The 19,043-nt window shown below is 36.8% G+C and overlaps 2 protein-coding genes across 2 annotated transcripts; one reads left to right on the plus strand and one right to left on the minus strand.

Annotated features, from left to right (window-relative positions):
• Positions 1–303: 303 nt before the first annotated feature.
• LOC113279634 lies at positions 304–3,384 on the plus strand. Its single transcript, XM_026528310.1, has 5 exons — positions 304–325; positions 760–1,426; positions 1,774–2,391; positions 2,511–2,606; positions 2,844–3,384. The coding sequence occupies exons 1-5, from the start codon at positions 304–306 to the stop codon at positions 3,382–3,384; spliced, it is 1,944 nt and encodes a 647-aa protein (XP_026384095.1).
• A 2,991-nt stretch (positions 3,385–6,375) lies between these two features.
• Positions 6,376–6,855, minus strand: LOC113279635 (glutamic acid-rich protein-like). Its single transcript, XM_026528312.1, has one exon. The coding sequence runs from the start codon at positions 6,853–6,855 to the stop codon at positions 6,376–6,378; it is 480 nt and encodes a 159-aa protein (XP_026384097.1).
• Positions 6,856–19,043: the final 12,188 nt, after the last annotated feature.

Here is a 19,043-nt window from a genome sequence, read left to right on the forward strand (position 1 = left end):
TTATCCTTGAACGATTCCTGTTATATAAAGCCTGATTTTGAAATCGAAATTTTTGGATCTGAAACTTGAATTCAAAACAGGATGCAGCTCTGAGATGATTTGGGAGGCGATTTAACAGTTTCAGAGAGGATTTGATCGTTTCTTCATCATATCTCAACTCAGGTTACGTTCGAGTGTGTTCTAGAGTCGAAAATTCTTAATCTCAGATTTGAAGAAACCACAAAGTGAGAGATAGATCGTTCCAGGTTTTAATTCGGAGGTGATTTAACAGATTCTAGGAGCTTAGATTGGATTTGATTGCTAATGGAGCAGAGTTCAGCCTCAGGTTAGTTTTCTTTTGGTTGTAATTTAGTCTAATTTTTCAGTTTTTCTGATTTTATGAGTTGATGGTATTAATTCGTATGATCACGAGTTGATATTTTGTTATATACTAGCTTTTGATTCTCGTGATGATGATGATTTACTATTAATACTAGATAAATTTGATTTTTGTTTACTGTTGTTTGATGTTGATTTTTTAGTTTTATGATGCATGATATGAAATCGAACTGATACTAGATTCTAGTCTTCTATTTTATTCAATTATGTGTTCCAGTAAGATTCTGGAGCTTAATTGATGGAGTATTTTTATCTAGGTTTACTGTTACTTGATGTTTTTGGCTTTGATTGAATGTGTACTTTCATGTACACTGTTTACTTTTTAGGTTTTATGAAATTGAAGCTTCAGATGATTTTAATCATTTCTTTTGTAATATGTAGGGATACCAAAGAATCCTGACAAGTTTATTAATGTTGTTTTGAATCATGGTGAGCATTCTGTGATTTTTCGTGTTAATACTAAAATAACCGTAGAAGAATTGAAGAATTTAGCATGCAAGCAGTGGAGGTCTTTGTCCCCTGGGAGTATATGTTTCAGCTATATGGACAATGCTCAAGTAGTTTTTGTGACAGGTGATATACAACTACAAAGCTTAACTGGTTTCATGATTCTTATTGATAATGAAGATGTGTATTTGCGTGTGGGTATGATTCTGAATCATACTTCTCGTTCAAAGTCTGGTTGTAGCAGAAGTTCTGGTTCTAAGTCTGGTTGTGGTTCTTGTTCTAAGTCTGCTTGTGAAACTGAAAGTCCTAAGATGGTAAGGGTGTTAGATCATGATGCAGACAAGGGGAAGCCTCTTATTATCGCTGAATGGAATTATGTATTTGACGAGATTGATAGAGAATTCATGGGTGGTGTTAAAGCTGTTAGGATTGCTCTCGATAAGTACAAGATGGCTACTGGTCACAAGATTGTTATTCTTAAAAATGACACAACTCGTTTTACTGCAAAATGCGAAGAAGATGGTTGTGCTTGGAGGATTCACTTTGGGCCTGTGAATGGTGATACTTCTCGGTTCGTGCTGAAAGATTCTAACGCTCACAGGTTAGTGGTTTTCATACTAGTCCACATTAGTTATGTTTAGGATTTTTGATTTATGTCCATAGTGGTGGACATAGTTGTGCATCTCATATACGTATATTAGTTTTAGGCGTACATTGGGGTGCACTGTACTTGTTGTACTCTTAAAATACATGTTCTTGCTTGGTTTGTGTGTATGTTCATAGTGTTGGTTTTCAGATCTTTATTAGGTGTAAATTGTGGTGCACATTACTTATTCCAGCTTTTTTTTTTTTTTGTAGTTGTGGTGTTGGTTTGAGGTTGAAGAGTCCTACGGTGACAACCAAGTTAGTCAAGCATTTGATCGCTGACAATATACAAGGTGATCCTAGCTTAAAACCCAGACAGATCATTTCACTATTCAAGAAAACTTATGGGTCCAATATTAAGTATCACCATGCCCGTAGAGGGAAAGAAGCTGTATTTGAAGAACAGTATGGCGATGATGAGAAGTCGTATAGTGATTTTACTTGGTATGTCAAAGAAATTGAAGAAACTAATCCCGATAGCTATGTGAGGTTTGAAGTTGAGGATGGAACCAATAGATTTCAGAGGATATTCGTTTGTTATGGTGCTTGCAAGCATAGCTATAGGTATCTCAGGCCTATGATTTACTTGGACGCTACTTTCCTTACTGGTAGATACAGGGGTACTCTGATGGCTGCAACATGTATCGACGGAAACAATGAGTTTTACCCATTTTATTTTGCTATTGTTTCTTCTGAAAACAAAGATAATTGGTTTTGGTTTCTGGAGAATCTTCAAAAACTTGTCGATGGTCGTCCGATTGTTTTCCTTAGTGATCGTGGAGAAGGACTTTTACAGGGCATTCCAAAATATTTTCCTAATTCACATCACACCTATTGCTTTTACCACATCAAATGCAATCTCCCCATTGGATCATGTGATGCGAATTCGAAGCCAGTTCTTGATTTGTTTTACAAAGATGCGTACTCTTACACACTAGCAAACTTTGGGGCATGCATGCAATTGGATGTGGGCATGTTGCTAACTATATCAGGACTATTCCAAAGGAGAAATGGGCAAATGCATTTTTCCCTGTATGCAGATATGGTGCTCACTCTTCAACTCTTGCTGAGTCCTTCAACAACTGGGTTCTTCCTTTCAAAAAGTTGCCTGCTTTTGTTCTTCTCGATGTGATACGGTGAGTTTTATGTTTAGTTTTTTATTTATGTAAGTCTGTCTAAATTGTTTGCATACATGGATTTGCTTTGATCTGTAGATACTTGTACACATGTTTTTATCTGTGAATCTGCAACTGTGTGTACATTGCTGTACACATGGATTTCCTTAATGTGTACATTGTTGTACACATGTTTTATCTGTATTCCTTTTTGGATCATGTGTTTTGATTTTATGTTTTGTGTTTTTATTATGTTAGTTTGAAGGTTATGGAGAAGATGTCTGAGAGAAGGATACTAGGTCTAGAAACTTTCAACACTAGGCTCACTCCTGAATATGAGGCTTTACTAAAGGAAAACATTGACATTGGTCGTACTTGGACTGTTGTTCAGTATATGGAGAGATTGTATGAAGTCAGGTCTCCTCGGAATCATTCTGTAGATCTATTGCAGAAAACTTGTACATGTCACAAGTGGCGAGTTAATGGTTTTCCTTGTGCCCATGCTTGTGCTGCCATTCAAGCTACGAGAGAAGACATCTATTCATTTGTTGAGCCATACTTCACCACTGAATGGTACAACAGGACATACCAGCACATCATCTTGCCAATCCCCAATTATGACAAGCTGAAGTCTTATGATCCTAGTGATAGGGTTATTGTTCCTATTTCTGTTCCTCCACCGGGTAGACGAAGAACACATCGCATCAAGAATGCATATGAGAAGCAAAAGAGGGCTATGATGTGCACAAAGTGCTTCACTCTTGGTCACCACAACAGAACTACCTGCCCCATGATTTGATGATTTTTACTATGTTTCATTTGTTCAAAAGATTCTATGACTTTTGGTAATGTCTTTTCAATTTTCTTTTGGCTTGGATAATTAGTGCCAGTACATGTGTACCATTATGTACACCTTCCTGTAAACTTCAGTTTTTCTTACCTGTCTTTTTACAGGTGTACCTCTATGTACACCTTGGTGTACAATGGATGCTTCTAGTCTATTTTTGCTTAGTAGTATTATATGTTTTCAGATATGTCTAATTAGTAATTACTTTTGCTATTTAGAACGATTATGTACACCTTCTAAACATTTTATGCTCTTGTAACATTAACAGTAACTGTGCACAATCAAGTACACCTTAATATTTCAATACCTGGTGAATGAGATAAGTCAAAAACTTGTAACATTAATATTGAAACTAATAAAAATATATTAATTCAAGGTCTTTATAGTAGTGATAAGTCATAAACAAATTGATAAAAACTGAAATTTGAAAAGAGATAAGTCATAAACAAAGTGACAAGTCATAAACAAAAGAATAAAAACTGAAATTTGAAGAGTTGTCTGAAAGATAGAAAACTATTAGAAAAGACTATTCTTCTTACTCAACGGATTCTTTTCCATACTCAGGCGCCACTGCTTGTGCTCTTCATCCGTTGCTACATCCCACACCTTTTCAAACACTCCAACTTTTTTCAGCATCTTTGCCACCAATTTTGCTCTCATATCCTGACAAATTTTTTCGGCACTCTGCTGATCTCTTTCCATACTCTTTCTCTTCTTCATACCTCGTTTCATAAAGTAACAAGTGTACAAGAGGCAATCTGGATTGATTCCTTGTGTAGGGCACTGCATGATGTTTATTTCGTGCGGTTCTATAGGTGCATCACCATTTAACACTCTCTTCTTGTTGAGTTCCAACTGCACCACATTTGTCAGTTGCTGTGCATCTTTTTTATAGTCTTCATTTGAGTGCAGCGAGTTGTACCACTTCCACTCTTCAGCTATGAAATCAAACTTCAAAAGCGACCAGTGAAGTCCTACTGCCAATTGTACTGTAGAGTGATTGAGGGGGATTAGAAAAACTTCCAGATTGTCAGGCATGTCCCGTATGAAATCTACCACAAGCCTTTGTACCTCGCTGATGTTGTTGTTCTTCACATAATACTGAAATCAATAATTTGTTGGAAAATAAAATTAATTAGGTATACCTAAATCAGACCTATATAAAATCTAACAATCAACCATTCGTGCAAACACTTAACATAGCATTCGTCAATCATATGGCATACTGGTGTATATCTATGTCCATTCCTAAAGAAATCTACAAAGGCATACTGGTGTATATCTATGTCAATCAGGTGTATTAGTATATACACATCATTAAATTATCTATATATGACATTTTTTATTTGTTTTTTGAGAAACTTACACATGCAGTAGGACTCATAATTTCGCATCTCATGTACTTTTGATCATCTGGATGACGGATGATGTCTCTGACCATTGCATTGCAACATCGATGGATGTATAACTGCAGTACCGCTTGATCCAGATACTTGTTGAACATCAGTTCAGCAAGTACTTTTCCCACAGTCATAACATCTTCCCTGACTCTCGGATCTTCGAGCCTTGTTAGTTCCCAAGCTACAGAACTGCGGAATCATAAAGGAAATGTTAACATGGTGTACATAGTGGTGCACATAACTTTTTTTCAATAATATTAATCATTCATATAGTGCGAGGTATTGTTTTGTGAACTTACGTCAGGCTTACATAGTCAAAGAATTTTTGTACCCTTTTTTTGTCCTGTCCTGCGTCCATGGCATGGTAAAGTGATGATTGACGGATATCTGGCAGTGGGCGATAAGGATGATACTCATTGTCCTTTCTCCTTTTAGGTGCAGGATACAGTTGTTGTTCTTCCTCTTTTTGGACCCCCTTGCCTTTTTGATCCACTTTCGTCCTAACTTGTTTGTTTTTACCCTCGACAGTGAAATCAGCAGGAAGTTTTTCTTTGCATTTCTCTTTGGTGGTGTCTTGGACACCCTGCCAGCAGCTATTGTCTTTAACATCTCTGCTTCCTTCATCTTCCCAGCTCTTGTCTTTGCTGGTGGTGTCCTCTGCTCTTCTACTTCTTGACTGCTAAAAAATGCATCTCCATGTTGTTGAATGAACTGCACTTCTTCATCAACGATCCTTTCTCGTACATCGTCATTGGATAATGATCTTTGCGATGACTCTTATTTAGGATCTTCTTGGCTCAACAACTGAAAGCTTAGACATTTGTGGATCACGATTGCCATCTTTTCCTTCACGTCAGATGCTGCCATTCTGTAACAACCTTTTTCAAGCTTTATGAAAACACTTTCATACAAGTTGTCTAGGAGGTCCTCAATTGATGTATAAGGATCATTCTGCTGATCTTCTCCCTGTGTGATTAAAAGCAGATCTTCTTCAATCGGCAACATGCCTTTAGGGTCCAGCTGAGATATGGCTTCAGCTGCGATTATAGTAGCCTCATCAATTTCAGCTGTTTCAGTGGCATCCTTGTATGCAGCTGTCTCTGGCAGAGAAGTTCTGAAAAAATGCATTTTTTGTTAGGTTTACACCTTGGTACACATATATAGAAAATGAAAAGAAATGAGATCATTTTATACCTAGGCTTCTTAGCAGTTTCAGACTCAACACCTTGCCTTGTTCCATCTTTGCCATCCTTCTCTTCATTTGTCTTTGACAGAGGAGTGCTAAAAGATTCAAGTTTATAGAAAGGGTATGAGTTATAGCACACTGGTGTACAACTATCTACACACATAAAAATAAATGACTGCCACATTTAATAAGAGTGATTTTATACCTTCGCTTTTCAGATTTGCCACCCTCGTCATAACCACCTTTGCTACCCTCTTTGTCAGTGTCATCACCGCGCATATCACCACCTTTTCCACCTTGCAGATCATCATCATGAATATCACCACCTTTGCCACCACCCTCCTCCTCATCATCCTGCTAATCATCGCCACCTTTTCCACCACCTTTGCCACCACCATCCTCCTCATCCTCATCACCCTCCTCCTCCTGATCCTTATTACTGTCATCCACATCATCAGCTTTTCCACTTCTATTGCCTTCCTGACCTTCCTCATCATCATCATCACTGTCATCCACATCACCAGCTTTTCCACTTGTCTCACCTTTCTCACCTTGCTCCTCCTCCTTCTCATCATCATCACACTCATCCTCACTTTGTAATTCTTTGTTTAATGAAATGATTTCTTGCAAGGTTTCAACAAATAAATCAACAACATCCTTATCATTTTTCACATTTCTCAGATCAGCTTCATAAATTTTCTTGGCTTTTTCTTCAATGAAGCTAACAAGCTTTTGATGTTTAACCTTCAAGTCTGAAAGTTCTTCCAATGCTTCATCTCTTTGTTGTTGTGCTTTGCACAACTTTTCCTTCAGTGCATCTGTGCTATCTTGTTGCATGCTCTTCCTGTACTATTCCCTAACTTGTTGCTGCTCATCACTCCAAGGTTTTACCCATCCAGGTTGCATCTGAAAACATGCCAAAGTATCAACATGGATAACAGGTGTACATCTTATTACATCTATGTTACAGGTGTATATTGTTGTACACATGACAAAATTTTGTCACCATTTTGTAAACCTTATCAAGGTGTATATATAATGTACACATCTAGGAAGAAATCACTATCGTAAGAAAGTTATCGATTTACATTTTTCATAGCTTCATTAATGTCTTTCTCTATTGTATTGCTGATGTCACTTATCACCCACCTTAGAAACCTAGGAAAACCTTGTTCATTGCTTGGCGTCATGCTGTTGTTGTGTCCAGCAAACCAATACTGCATTGACAAACATGTAAAAGAGTTAGAAATATTAGGACCCAACAAATACAGTGAACAAAAGCATGTAAATTAGTACAACTTAAAACTTGTGTAAAACAATGTACACATGTAAACTCACCAACAGGTAAACCATACAACCATTAACTTTAAGTGGTTCCTCAACATTTTTTCTTATGCTATCCATTAAATATTTATGTATATGCACTGGCCAATTGGTTTTTTTCATTCTTTCGAACGATTCAAAGTAGGGTGCAAATTTGCTCTGGGTAATCCCGCTTCCATTTGCTGTGGTAAAAAAAACAGTGATGCACAGATACATCGCAAACAACACTACCAAGTCCTCAGCATTCCTCTCAATCTCGATATCCAACTTTGGTTTTAACTTCATTATACGCAAGATTTCATTCTCGACATCTAGTTTCCCCAACTTAGATTTTTCCTTCAGTTTCAATCGGTTTATTAGTGAACCGAATCTCTGCTCAGCTCTAGTTTTGGTACATTCTCCTTCAAAAGGTTCTGATCCCACCATTTGTAATTCAAAAATGAAGAACAAATCTTCTGGCATACTCTATACTTCCACAAACTTTTTATCCTCGGCAGTATTGAAAACAAAGAAATTTTTTCCTGAATGATCATGGCGGAACTGGTTCACAATCTTCAAGATTGATTCTGGAATCTTGAACCACAAATCTCTCTTCTTCTCCTGTTTCTTTTATGAATTTTCCTCCTCCTTATTTTCAGCTTTTTTGTTAACAAAGACATCAACTACAGGCCAAAAAGGGCTCTCCTTTTGTTTCTCTAACTGAAATTCTGTGAACCATACTTTGTCACGTCTCTTTTTACGCACTTCTCCATCCTTTTCAAAGTTCTTGTTCACAAACTCGTTGATTGCATTAAAACCTGATCTATAAGGTTTGTTTGTATCTACGAAAATAGACAAATGGGAATAACAAAAGAGAAGCGTAGCACATGATACTCATACAAAAATGCTGGTGTACAGACCAGTACACTGGTACAGATAATGAGTACGAACCAGTACACTGGTACAAATAGTGATTACACTAGGAAAGATATGAGTAAAAAACACATAGCATGCCATGAATCACATTTAACATGCCATGAAGCACTGCAACAACATGGTGGTGTACCAGTATTTACACACAAACAACAATTCTCATAAAAATCGCTAAAAAACAGACACAACATGAAATGAAGAACTGCAACAGCATGGTGGTGTACCAGTATTTACATACAAACAACAATTCTTACAAAAATTGGTCTAAAACACAAAGAACATGAAATGAAGCACTGCAACAGCATGGCGGCAACAACACACATTAAGCCGGAAAAATAAGGGTGAAATAGCATGCTGGTGCAAAGGAGTGTACACCAGTAAACACAAGTGACGGCACAACACACATTAAGCCGTATGAAGGTGAAATAGCATGCTGGTGTACAAACCAGTAAACTGCTACAGAAACATCTTTAAAACAGACAGAACATGACATGAATCACTGCAACAGTATTTGTGGTGTACTAGTGTGTACACACCAACAACAATTCCAATAAAAATTGCTAAAAAAAAAGATAGAACTAGACATGAATCACTGCAACAACATTGTGGTGTACTAGTATGTACACACCAACAACAATTCCCACAAAAATTTCTCAAAAATAAGATGGAACTAGACATGAATCACTGCAACAACATTGTGGTGTACATATCTGTACACACCAACAACAATTCCCACAAAAATTGCTCAAAAACAAGATAGAACTAGACATGAATCACTGCAAAAAACATGGCGGTGTACTAGTATGTACACACCAACAACAATTCCCACAAAAATTTCTCAAAAACAAGATGGAACTAGACATGAATCACTGCAACAACATTGTGGTGTACTAGTATGTACACCGATACAAGAAATTGAATAAGAATTGCTCAAAAATAGACAAAACTGGACTTGAATTGTTACCTTTTTTTCTTTTAACAGATGTTGAAGGATTTGAAGACTTTGGAGGCTTTGGAGGATTTGAAGGCTTTGATTTCTTCTTAGCTGGTGATGTTTTTGAAGTTTCTTGTACTGAAATTGATGGCGAATCTTCTAATGATCTCTTCGATCTCGTTTTTGGTCCTGTTGATTTCCTAATTTCTTCTGCTGGAACTGATGGAGTTGGGGATGAAATTGGGGTTAAATCTTTTAATGCTGACTTTGATCTCGTCGTTGGTGATGCTGATTTTTGAATTTCTTCTACCACTATTTATATAAGTTACACTACAACTACATCCTATAATCTTACATTTTAATTTTAAAATGTAATCAGTTTTGTATATTTCTTGTTTCATCCTCTTAGAATTAAAACATTCTGTGAAAATCCATCCTGTTACCATTCGCAGGATTTGATAGTGGAGTTGACAAATGTAAAACAGACCTTCTTTATTGATGAAGAAAATATGTCAACCAGATTAGAGTACCTAAACGCAATGTTTATGTGCGAACAAGAAACAACTAAAACTTAAATAACATACTCAGGAATATCTGGGATGGGTCCTAAAAGCAAACATCTCTGAAAAGAAAGAGAGGCAAGTCATCCGAGGCGAGCTCAGATTCAAAATTGCTCAACCATTCTCGGGGTACATTTATCATTTAATTTGGTAAACCTTGTAAAATCAGATGATGGTTATTTGTATTTTTCAAATATATATATATATATATATATATATATATATATATATATATATATATATATATAAAATTAAACTTCGTATTAAAAAAAACTTAGCGTTACAAAAATAAAAACAAAAATGAATTGGCGTATGCTTTTTGTTATGTATGTTCATCCATCTTTTTGTTCTTCTTTTTGTATTTCCTTTCTCAGCACTTGCTTTTTTAGTCCATGTACTTATATCTGTTCCACGTAACTGGCTGTGAGTTGTGCGTAAATTCTTCCCTCCATAAACTCTTTTTTAAATTCTTTTTCCGACGATAGCGTTTGTCCCTCATCTTTTTAATTTGAAAGTGAGTATTCCCGCCAAATCATTCTCACAAAACATTTTAATGAAAATTACTAGCCAGACGAAACACAAAATTGGTTAAAAATACCAAAATTAACAATTCCTGGGTGAAAAAGAACATTTAAATTTTGATACTGTGTAAATGGACAAAAATTTAAAAATAGTCAGCATGTAAACAGTTTCATCCTACCCATTTTCAAATACTTTTTCTTATTTTTAATTTACATCAGGATGCATCCAGTTTTATCCTTGCTATTCTCAAATACTTTTTCTTATTTTTAATTTACATCGGGATGCATCCAGTTTTATCCTTGCTATTTTTTTGGTGTCCATTTCAACCATACAAATTTTTACTAGTTCATTTAAACCATGTTTTAAATATACTTAGACAAATGACCTATTTTCCGCGAACCAAAACAGCATAATTAATTGTTGGCACATCTCGGTTTGATACACGATTGACAAGTGATCCCAGTCCCGGGTTCGTATCTTCTGTGCCAAAGCATTGGTGAGCCACCTGTGCCAAGCCAATAAATTGGTGACACCTGTTCCATTTGATTTGTAACAGCAAAGCCAGGTGGAGTTTCCTTTTTCTACTCTTCTCTGTTAGGTAACAGCATCAAAGTAATGCTTTGGCACAGAAATCAAATGGAACAGGTATCACCGTTTTATTGGCTTGGCACAGGTGGCTCACCAATGCTTTGGCACAGAAGATACGGACCCCCCAGTCCCACGGTCCCCACCTGACTTACTATATTAAAATGCTGTTGTCAGAATTTATTGTTGCTAATAATAACACAATCATGGTTTGTTGTTGCCAGGATTTTAGTTGCATGGCAATCACGATCTGCCGCGTTACGTATCTTTATCGGTTGATTCTACCATAAAAGTTCATTTTGATCCGGGGATGGACCCACCCCTGGGCTAAAGGGGCTAAAAATCTTGCTAGTCCACATGCCTAAACTTTTTTTTTTTTTTTGCTCGACCAAACTTCTAGTCTAGACCTTAAAAGAAAATTTATACTTTCTGGATCCATCCCTCATTTTTGATCTACATTTTACAGTATTTTTTGGGGTTAATAGTTCGATGAAATTACATGTAATATACCAACTTTCTCACTATGGGCTCGGATATGAAATATGGAATAAGCACTCTAATGCTGTCGTGTATCACGAGAAAAAACATTACCCGCGTGACGGCTCGGCTTATGAAGTGGAAAGAGCGAACGAGTGACAGAGAATAGAGTGAAGAAGAGCCACAAAGAGGAGAAGTTAAAGAAAAAAACAAGCATGCATGCTAGCCTCGTGCATTAAGACGTGAATTACGTTGGGCTGTAAAAACTTCGACAATCAAATCAAACCCTTGATTTAATCTAAGGAATGACTTCACATTCCATCATGTGATGTTATGCGTATCCCCTTTACTTTGGACAATTTGGATCCAGACGATTTGGAAAGGTTTAATACAAATGGCGTCATGATAGGTCGTGACAATTCCCCATAGGCCACCTTCCATATCATCATCTCAATTATAACAATAAGGACAAGTTAGTGAAAGAAAAACTGTTAACCCTGAACCATTCATACTACTCTCTTAGAAATGCACATTCGGACAGATCTTGCTACAATCATGTAATAGAGATAGTGGGCCCCATCACCACTGGAGTTTAGCAGGGGGCCACTACTATTAGAGCCCGGCACATGTAGAAGTGTAAAAACTTTGGTACATCTATCATTTTGCAAATATTATTGGAGTTACTAATTAATACCATGCATGGGGTAGCAGGTACGTACGTCTCTTACTAAAACGCATTTGCAGCAAAGGCCTTGGCAATATTAACATCAGATTTATCATTTATGATTTCCAACCATAACTTCCCAACGAATTATGAAGTTCTTTATTAGTTACCGGTGGAATGATATTCTTCACGTTAATAGAATAAAAAGCGATGACAGACGTGCTCATTTGTAATGTTGGAAGCTTTGTACGCAGTTGACTAATATGAGCAAATTGCAACTTCAAGGACCACAGATGTATCAGCTCCAGCCACATAGTCTATGAGAAAATCAGAAATTATCGACCGGATCCATATAATTAGAGGTGAATCTTCTGTTAATCTTAACAATTCCATTATTTTATAGTGCGACCTTTTCCCATGAAAAACGAAAACGAGTACGTGGTTAATAAACAAAACAAAAACAAAACAAAAAAGATTTGCGAGAGTTAATCAAGATTTGTGTACTAACAGAGAAGGTCTCCAATTAACTACATTGTTATAGATCTTTGCCAAGTATGAAGCCGGAATTTAGCTAGAATATATTTTAAGAGATTCGGAATGACGGGTTGGTACATTATGGGTTGACATTATATTGCTCTTCCATTACTTTTTCTGACGTCCAAGACGAGCATAAACCACGTAAAGGTGGCCTGCTCATGAAGCCATTAATATCGTATCGTATCATATTGAGATCTCGTGAACGATTAAAGGAAGAACGTGGAGGGGAAGAAGAGAAAGACAGCCATCCCAATCTACGTATATTATTGGTGGCAAAAGTCTCTGTTCTTTCAAATTTATATTTTTTGATTTTATATCATTATTATTATACCATATTTGGTATATTCTTAGCATAAGTGTTGCTGCACACATTACCCGAGAACTACTCGTTGTGTGGAAACGAATGTGTGTAGTGTATCTGTAATGTGATTACAAGAAGAAGCAAAAAGTCCAAGGTTGCTAATGGGGTGCCAGGTTTGGTGAGATGTACCAAACGTAAAAAATTGTATGTCCTATATAAAAATTTATTTTTTCTTATTATGATTTTGGTACAACCCACCTAATCTGATACTCCTATTAGCAAATCTTGAAAAAGTCTATCAAAATGATGAAAATCGTAGAGAGATAGAGGCGTAGGAGCCATGGAATGTATTTGCAATTTTGCACCGTACAAGTGTTTTTCCTTGTGTTTCACAAGCCTAGGCTGTTGACCCACATATACGATTGTCTTGATGCATGGAGAAATTTTTATCATGTTTGTAGTTGGGTGGTGGACTACGAACTCATAAATTAAAGGTGTAGCATTGTTTCTATACGATATTAAGCTTTTTCCGTTTCAATACGAGTCCCGCTACATAGTTGCCACAACATGTTTATTTTATTATTTTGTAACAGGAGACATGGTAATACTAGAATCAACTTAAAAATTTTCACGAGATTCTATAAAAGAAATATCAAGTGGTCTGATTATTGGTTTCATTGCGGAGATAAGGGTTTGAATTCCGTAATTATCAGAAGTAACTCCTTAAGGATTTAAGATGTCGTCCAAGATCACTGCTCCACACCAAAAAAAGGAAAGATTATAATTAGAGAAACATTCCTACATACTAAGGTAAGACGATGGTAAATTAAAATACTAGAAAAACATAGTATATAATTCAACATGGAATTTTTTTTGTTATTCATATCTATGCTCATTAAGGTATCTTCTGATGTTGGCAGTATGCATGTCCTACAAACAAATTAAGAAAAATGCACGTTTCCAATTGTAATAAACCGATTAAGATAGGTTTTAATCCTTAGTAACACGAGTGATACGAAGGATTGTAATACATGCGAGTCTTATTAATAATCGAAAACATCTTCGGTTTATAAAACCGAACCAAGATAATACATAAACAACAATGATTTCAACATCATGTTATTTTCTAGGAAATTTCGTTTTCCTAGGCAGTGGAGAAAGATATTAATCGAAATAGACTACAAAACACATACTGATTGCAAAAGTTTCTTTAATAGATACTGAATTTAAATAACATATTACAGATAAAAAAAGTAAAGACATTATTTGTCCCCTATTTGTAAAGATTTAATGTAAGACAAACTAGTGTGGTCGAACAAACCTGGGAGTTGTTCTAGGAGACAAGTGAACAAGGAGTTGGTACTGATTTTAACCATTATTTTTGGCTACTCAGATATCTTAGGAGCATTTCTGACATTAACTAGAAAAATATTTATGATGTTCAAAGTTAAAAAAGGAGGAAAAAAGAAGATAAAAATGGGTCGACATGCCCCGAAGTAAAAGAAGAGTTAAATTGGAACACCGGAAAATAAAATCTAATAAATTTCTTAACCAAGGCCATAATTGATTTGAAATCTGACTCATTTTCATTTTCAACCTCAACTATTCATCTTCCATAACAGTGTCGACCTAATCAATACCAAACTTATTGTACGGTGCAAATTAAAACCCGAGAAGTGCATAACTTACTATGATCTCATAATCAAATCCACATTCATTTTTGCTAGATTTCTCTTATATTACTTGTATTACTCTTGTTTTCTCTTTTACGTATATTGTTAGGTGAGTCATTAAAAGTAAATAAAATGGAACTGAGCATACTAAAGAAGTGAAGTGATGTAGGGGTGGAAGAACCAAGACCAAGTAAGGGATGGATATGCGACAAAAGTGGAGAAAGAAAGAAAAGTAACTGTCTCGATCTACCTTGATCAAATATACCATGAGTCGCTACCTCCATCTTGTAGAGAATGAAAAGATGGTTCCGATGAGCTAAGAATCATTCAATTCCAACATTGAAAGAATAAGTTATGGGAAAACCAAGGAAATTAACCAGCTTATATTTGTTTTTGTTGTAAGATGTTGGGCTTTTTTTGGGCCTGTTGGTGGGCCCGGGAAAGCGTATAAAATTGAAGCGAAATGAAACGGGCCTACAGTAATACCGCAAGTGCACGGTCGTCAGTTGTAGCTCGTGCAAGTACGGGTCGATCCACAGAGACTGGGAGTGTTTTGGAGTTTTCTAGCTATTTTGGGCTCCTAAATTGTTGTTGGTTAACTATGAAGCCTTTTGGGCTTTGGGCTTAGGGTACCTTTGGATTATAGGCTTGTTTGACAATGAAGTGAACTGAGCTTGGGCTCAGTTGGTCTTGAAGTGCACTAGGCTTGGCCTTTGAAGTGCACTGGGCTTTGAGTGTCAATGGGCTTCTAGATTAACCCAAGACTGAACTGGGCTTTGTAATGAATCTGGGCTTCAGTAGTCTTTGAAATGAACTGAACTGAACTGGGCCTTAGGCCTTAACAGATACAGTGGGCTTTTGTAATGACTGGACTTGTAGCCCAGAATTGAACTGGACCTGGAGCAGCAGCAGTGGTGGCTTCAGCAGCAGCAGAAGCACTGCACAGCAGCAGCAGACAAGGCTGGGCTGGAGAAGAAGCAGCAGCAGGGGAGGAAGGTAAGCAGGCAGGGTTGCAGGGCAACTGAGCAGAACTGGCAGCAAGGCCAGGGAAATAAGAAAATGGTAGGGGAGGTGGAGCAAACTAAATGTAGCAGTGGCACTAGGCCAAGGTAAAACATGGATATTTACAATGGCAAAAGCAAACAGCAAACAACAATGATGATGGTGAAGGTGACAATGGCATAAAGAATGACAAAGAGATAAACCAAGGCCTAAGCCAAGGGCAATGGCAGGGGAGCAAAATTACAGATACAAAACAGAGAAACAACACAACTAGGTTATGAATCCACCTTGTGACCTAGCCAGATAGTGTAATTCTATGTTAAATCCTTGTCCCTAATGGAGCTAGGTGAAGGTTCAAGCCTGCCTATGTTCCAGGGCATACATAAATGGAATGGAAGGAGAAGAACCTTGCTCAACTGTTTACTCCTAGCATTGACTGTCTTTTGACAGAACAATCAATCACAAGCACAGTTGAGCACTAAATTCCTCCATTTCTCAATCAGCTCAATTTACATGAATTATAACCTAACATTCCACCACTAACAGTAACTTAAGGCATCATCTCAGCCTAGCTATACACATACACATGTGAGCACACATAACAGCAACAAAAACAAAACATTTACTAAACAGAGAACTACAAACTAACATGTGAACTAGAATGAAATGTGAATTAAAACATAAAACAAACTGAATTGAAACAAGATAAACTAAAACTGAATTTGGAATTAAAATTGAAAATTAAAATTAAATCTACAAATACAAAACAGGGAAGAAAAATCTACCCAAGAGGAACTGGCTAGTCCAGCCCTCATGGGGATACACTGGCTAGTCCAGAGATATCCAATACAACACTCCAAAGCCTCTATTTATACCCAATTCCCCCAATTTAGGGTTTTACACAATTCCCTCAAAAATTCCCAAAACAGTTGAAATTAGGGTTTGGTATTCTCACCTAATTCGCTGAAATCAATCCCAATTAACGTCGACCCATGCCTTGTAATCTCTTCCTGCTCCATTCCCATGCGCCAACTGCTACTCTAGACTCACCTATTTGACTGATTTCTCACCTAGGGTTTCAGAGAAAAGAATGGTGAGAAATCAGTGAAATAGAGGGCTAGAGAGAGGGGTATTAGGTGGTTTAGGTAATATAGGTGGTTGTGATGATGGTATGGTGGTTGCATGGTGGTTGTATCAGGCGAAGAAGGTGGTGGTGATGATGGTGGTGCGGCAGGTGAAGGTGGTGGAGTTGCAGAGAGGGATGAGGTCGATGGAAAGAAGGGGAGGGGCTGTTTGTTTGGGTAGTATAGGGTTTGGTGTTAGAGTGTTGATCGGGGATATCAAGTTGGATGATCTTCGAAGCTAGGCCGTGGGCTGTGGAGTTGATAGAACAATCTTACGGCGAGATGGGGTGGAGCTTGTAGCTACTGTCGGATGCATAGATACAACGAAACCGACGGCGCAAGATGGAGTTAGGTACTGTGGTGTTAAGCGGAAGTATTGAGATTTGATGCATAGTCAAAGAAGCGACCGTAGGATTCAAATGCAATCTAATCTGAAGGCTTAGAATTTAGGCACTATGATGTTTGACAAGAACTTCAGATTTTGATGCACTATAGTGAAGCGACCATCGGATTCAGATGTAATCTAATCTGACGGCTGAAGATGGAGGCGGGTATGGATATAGAAAATGGGTTTGGGTAAGGGTTTTGGGCCTTGGGTATGCCAAGCCCATATCTTCTTTAAGAACAATTCTTCCTTCTTGAGCCCATTCCTAACTTTTTGGTCTTGTGCGCACCATTCTTTGCGGCTTCCTTGCGTAATTTCTTCCGGCTTTTCACCACTCTTCAGATCTTTTCCGCTCCGCAAGTCATCCAGACTTTATTTATTACCTAAAAATATAAAATTAAGTAAGAAAAATATTTATTCTTGAAAACAATGAAAATACAGAATATGGGATAAAATGTAGAATTAATGCACAAAGGATGAGTTAAATGCCAACAAAAAGGGATAAATATATACAATATTTGGCACTCATCAAATACCCCCAAACCTGAATTTTACTTGTCCTCAAGTAAAACAAAACTAAGGAAATCCTACCTATACCACTGTCGCTGGTCTCTCGAATGCATTTAGCATATGCACTAAGTCTTTTAAACCACTAAGTGTCCCTAGTGGACGAGTGAAATCTCGTGAAGGTTTGCTTAGAACGTACCTACAAAGTTCTAGGTCAAAATATAAGCTCAGATTCCATCAAATGTGACATGTGCAAGACAGTTTAAGCTCACAGCAAAATGGAGATGTCAATCTAGCTATCAAAGGCACAATCCTAGCACTGATAACAAATAAAGACATGTGATAAGAGTGTAAAGTGTATCTACACATGTGTAAAGAATGACCTGAAGTTATGACTACTAACCACCAAGAGATAGTTTTTAGGCTAAGAACCGAATTCTAAGCCAAGCTAGCTGTCCGACTTTACTAGAATTGTGAATGTTCACCCAATGAGTTGGTGATATTTCAGTTTACCCGCGTTATACATCGATGGCTGCACCCTCCTTGCTTATTACAAGACTATTTACAACAAAAAGATGACTCTTTACATGACTCTTATTTACATTGATTACTCTCTTTTATTTTTGGAATAAGAGAGAATATTGTCTTTAACATGACAAAACATGGAATAAATACTTGATTGATTTTTTTTTTTTTTTAATTTTTTTTTTTTTGAAGAAATAACTTTGATCTTTACAACATAATGACATTTTTGATACATGAACAAAAAGAAAAACATAATTACATGACTCTTAGCAAGAGGTGGCCTATCGAATGCATCCGGTCAAATTCTATGGTTGCTTTTCTTAACGTATCCTCCAACTTCTACCCCAGCCAACCAAAGAACAAGCTAGTCAAGTCTCATTCAGTATTCTAAAGTGATTGGCAATCTAACTTCCTATCAAACACCTTGAAGATCGAGGCTATACATGTATTGGTAGATCGTGCGCGTGCAAGTTTCTTATCACTATGTGAATTGTGCTAGAATCAGGGTGCCTAAATATCTAGACTAAGACTCCTAATAATTACATATTTGCACAAGAGTCAACATTTCAAGGTAAATGAGCTCCATTTTTATGTTTTTATCATTTTTTTAATTTTTGTTGGAATTTTTCAATTTTTTTCAAAAAGATGGAGTTTTGTTTTCAATTATGGCATATTATCGTGGTATCTACTCTATACCCCCAAACCTAAACTAAACATTGTCCTCAATGTTTAAAAATATGGAAAGAATTAAAATGCAACATATGGAAAGGGACATGCTGAGTAGAGTAAAAGGAGAGAGAATACGCGATTTCGGCGAAAGCAGAATTAAAACTCCGTTATCCAAGGCAAAACTCCAACATATTTGGAGTCACAATGGATGAGCACAAAATATATACAAAAGGAAATTTAACTAACACATTATCTACAAGAAAATTTGGTTTTTAATGGGATTGGACTTTTTGGGAAAAATTTGGTTTTGTCGGGAGACATTTGG

The sequence above is a fragment of the Papaver somniferum genome, chromosome 5 (genome assembly GCF_003573695.1).
Source record: "Papaver somniferum cultivar HN1 chromosome 5, ASM357369v1, whole genome shotgun sequence".
Taxonomy (NCBI): domain Eukaryota; kingdom Viridiplantae; phylum Streptophyta; class Magnoliopsida; order Ranunculales; family Papaveraceae; genus Papaver; species Papaver somniferum.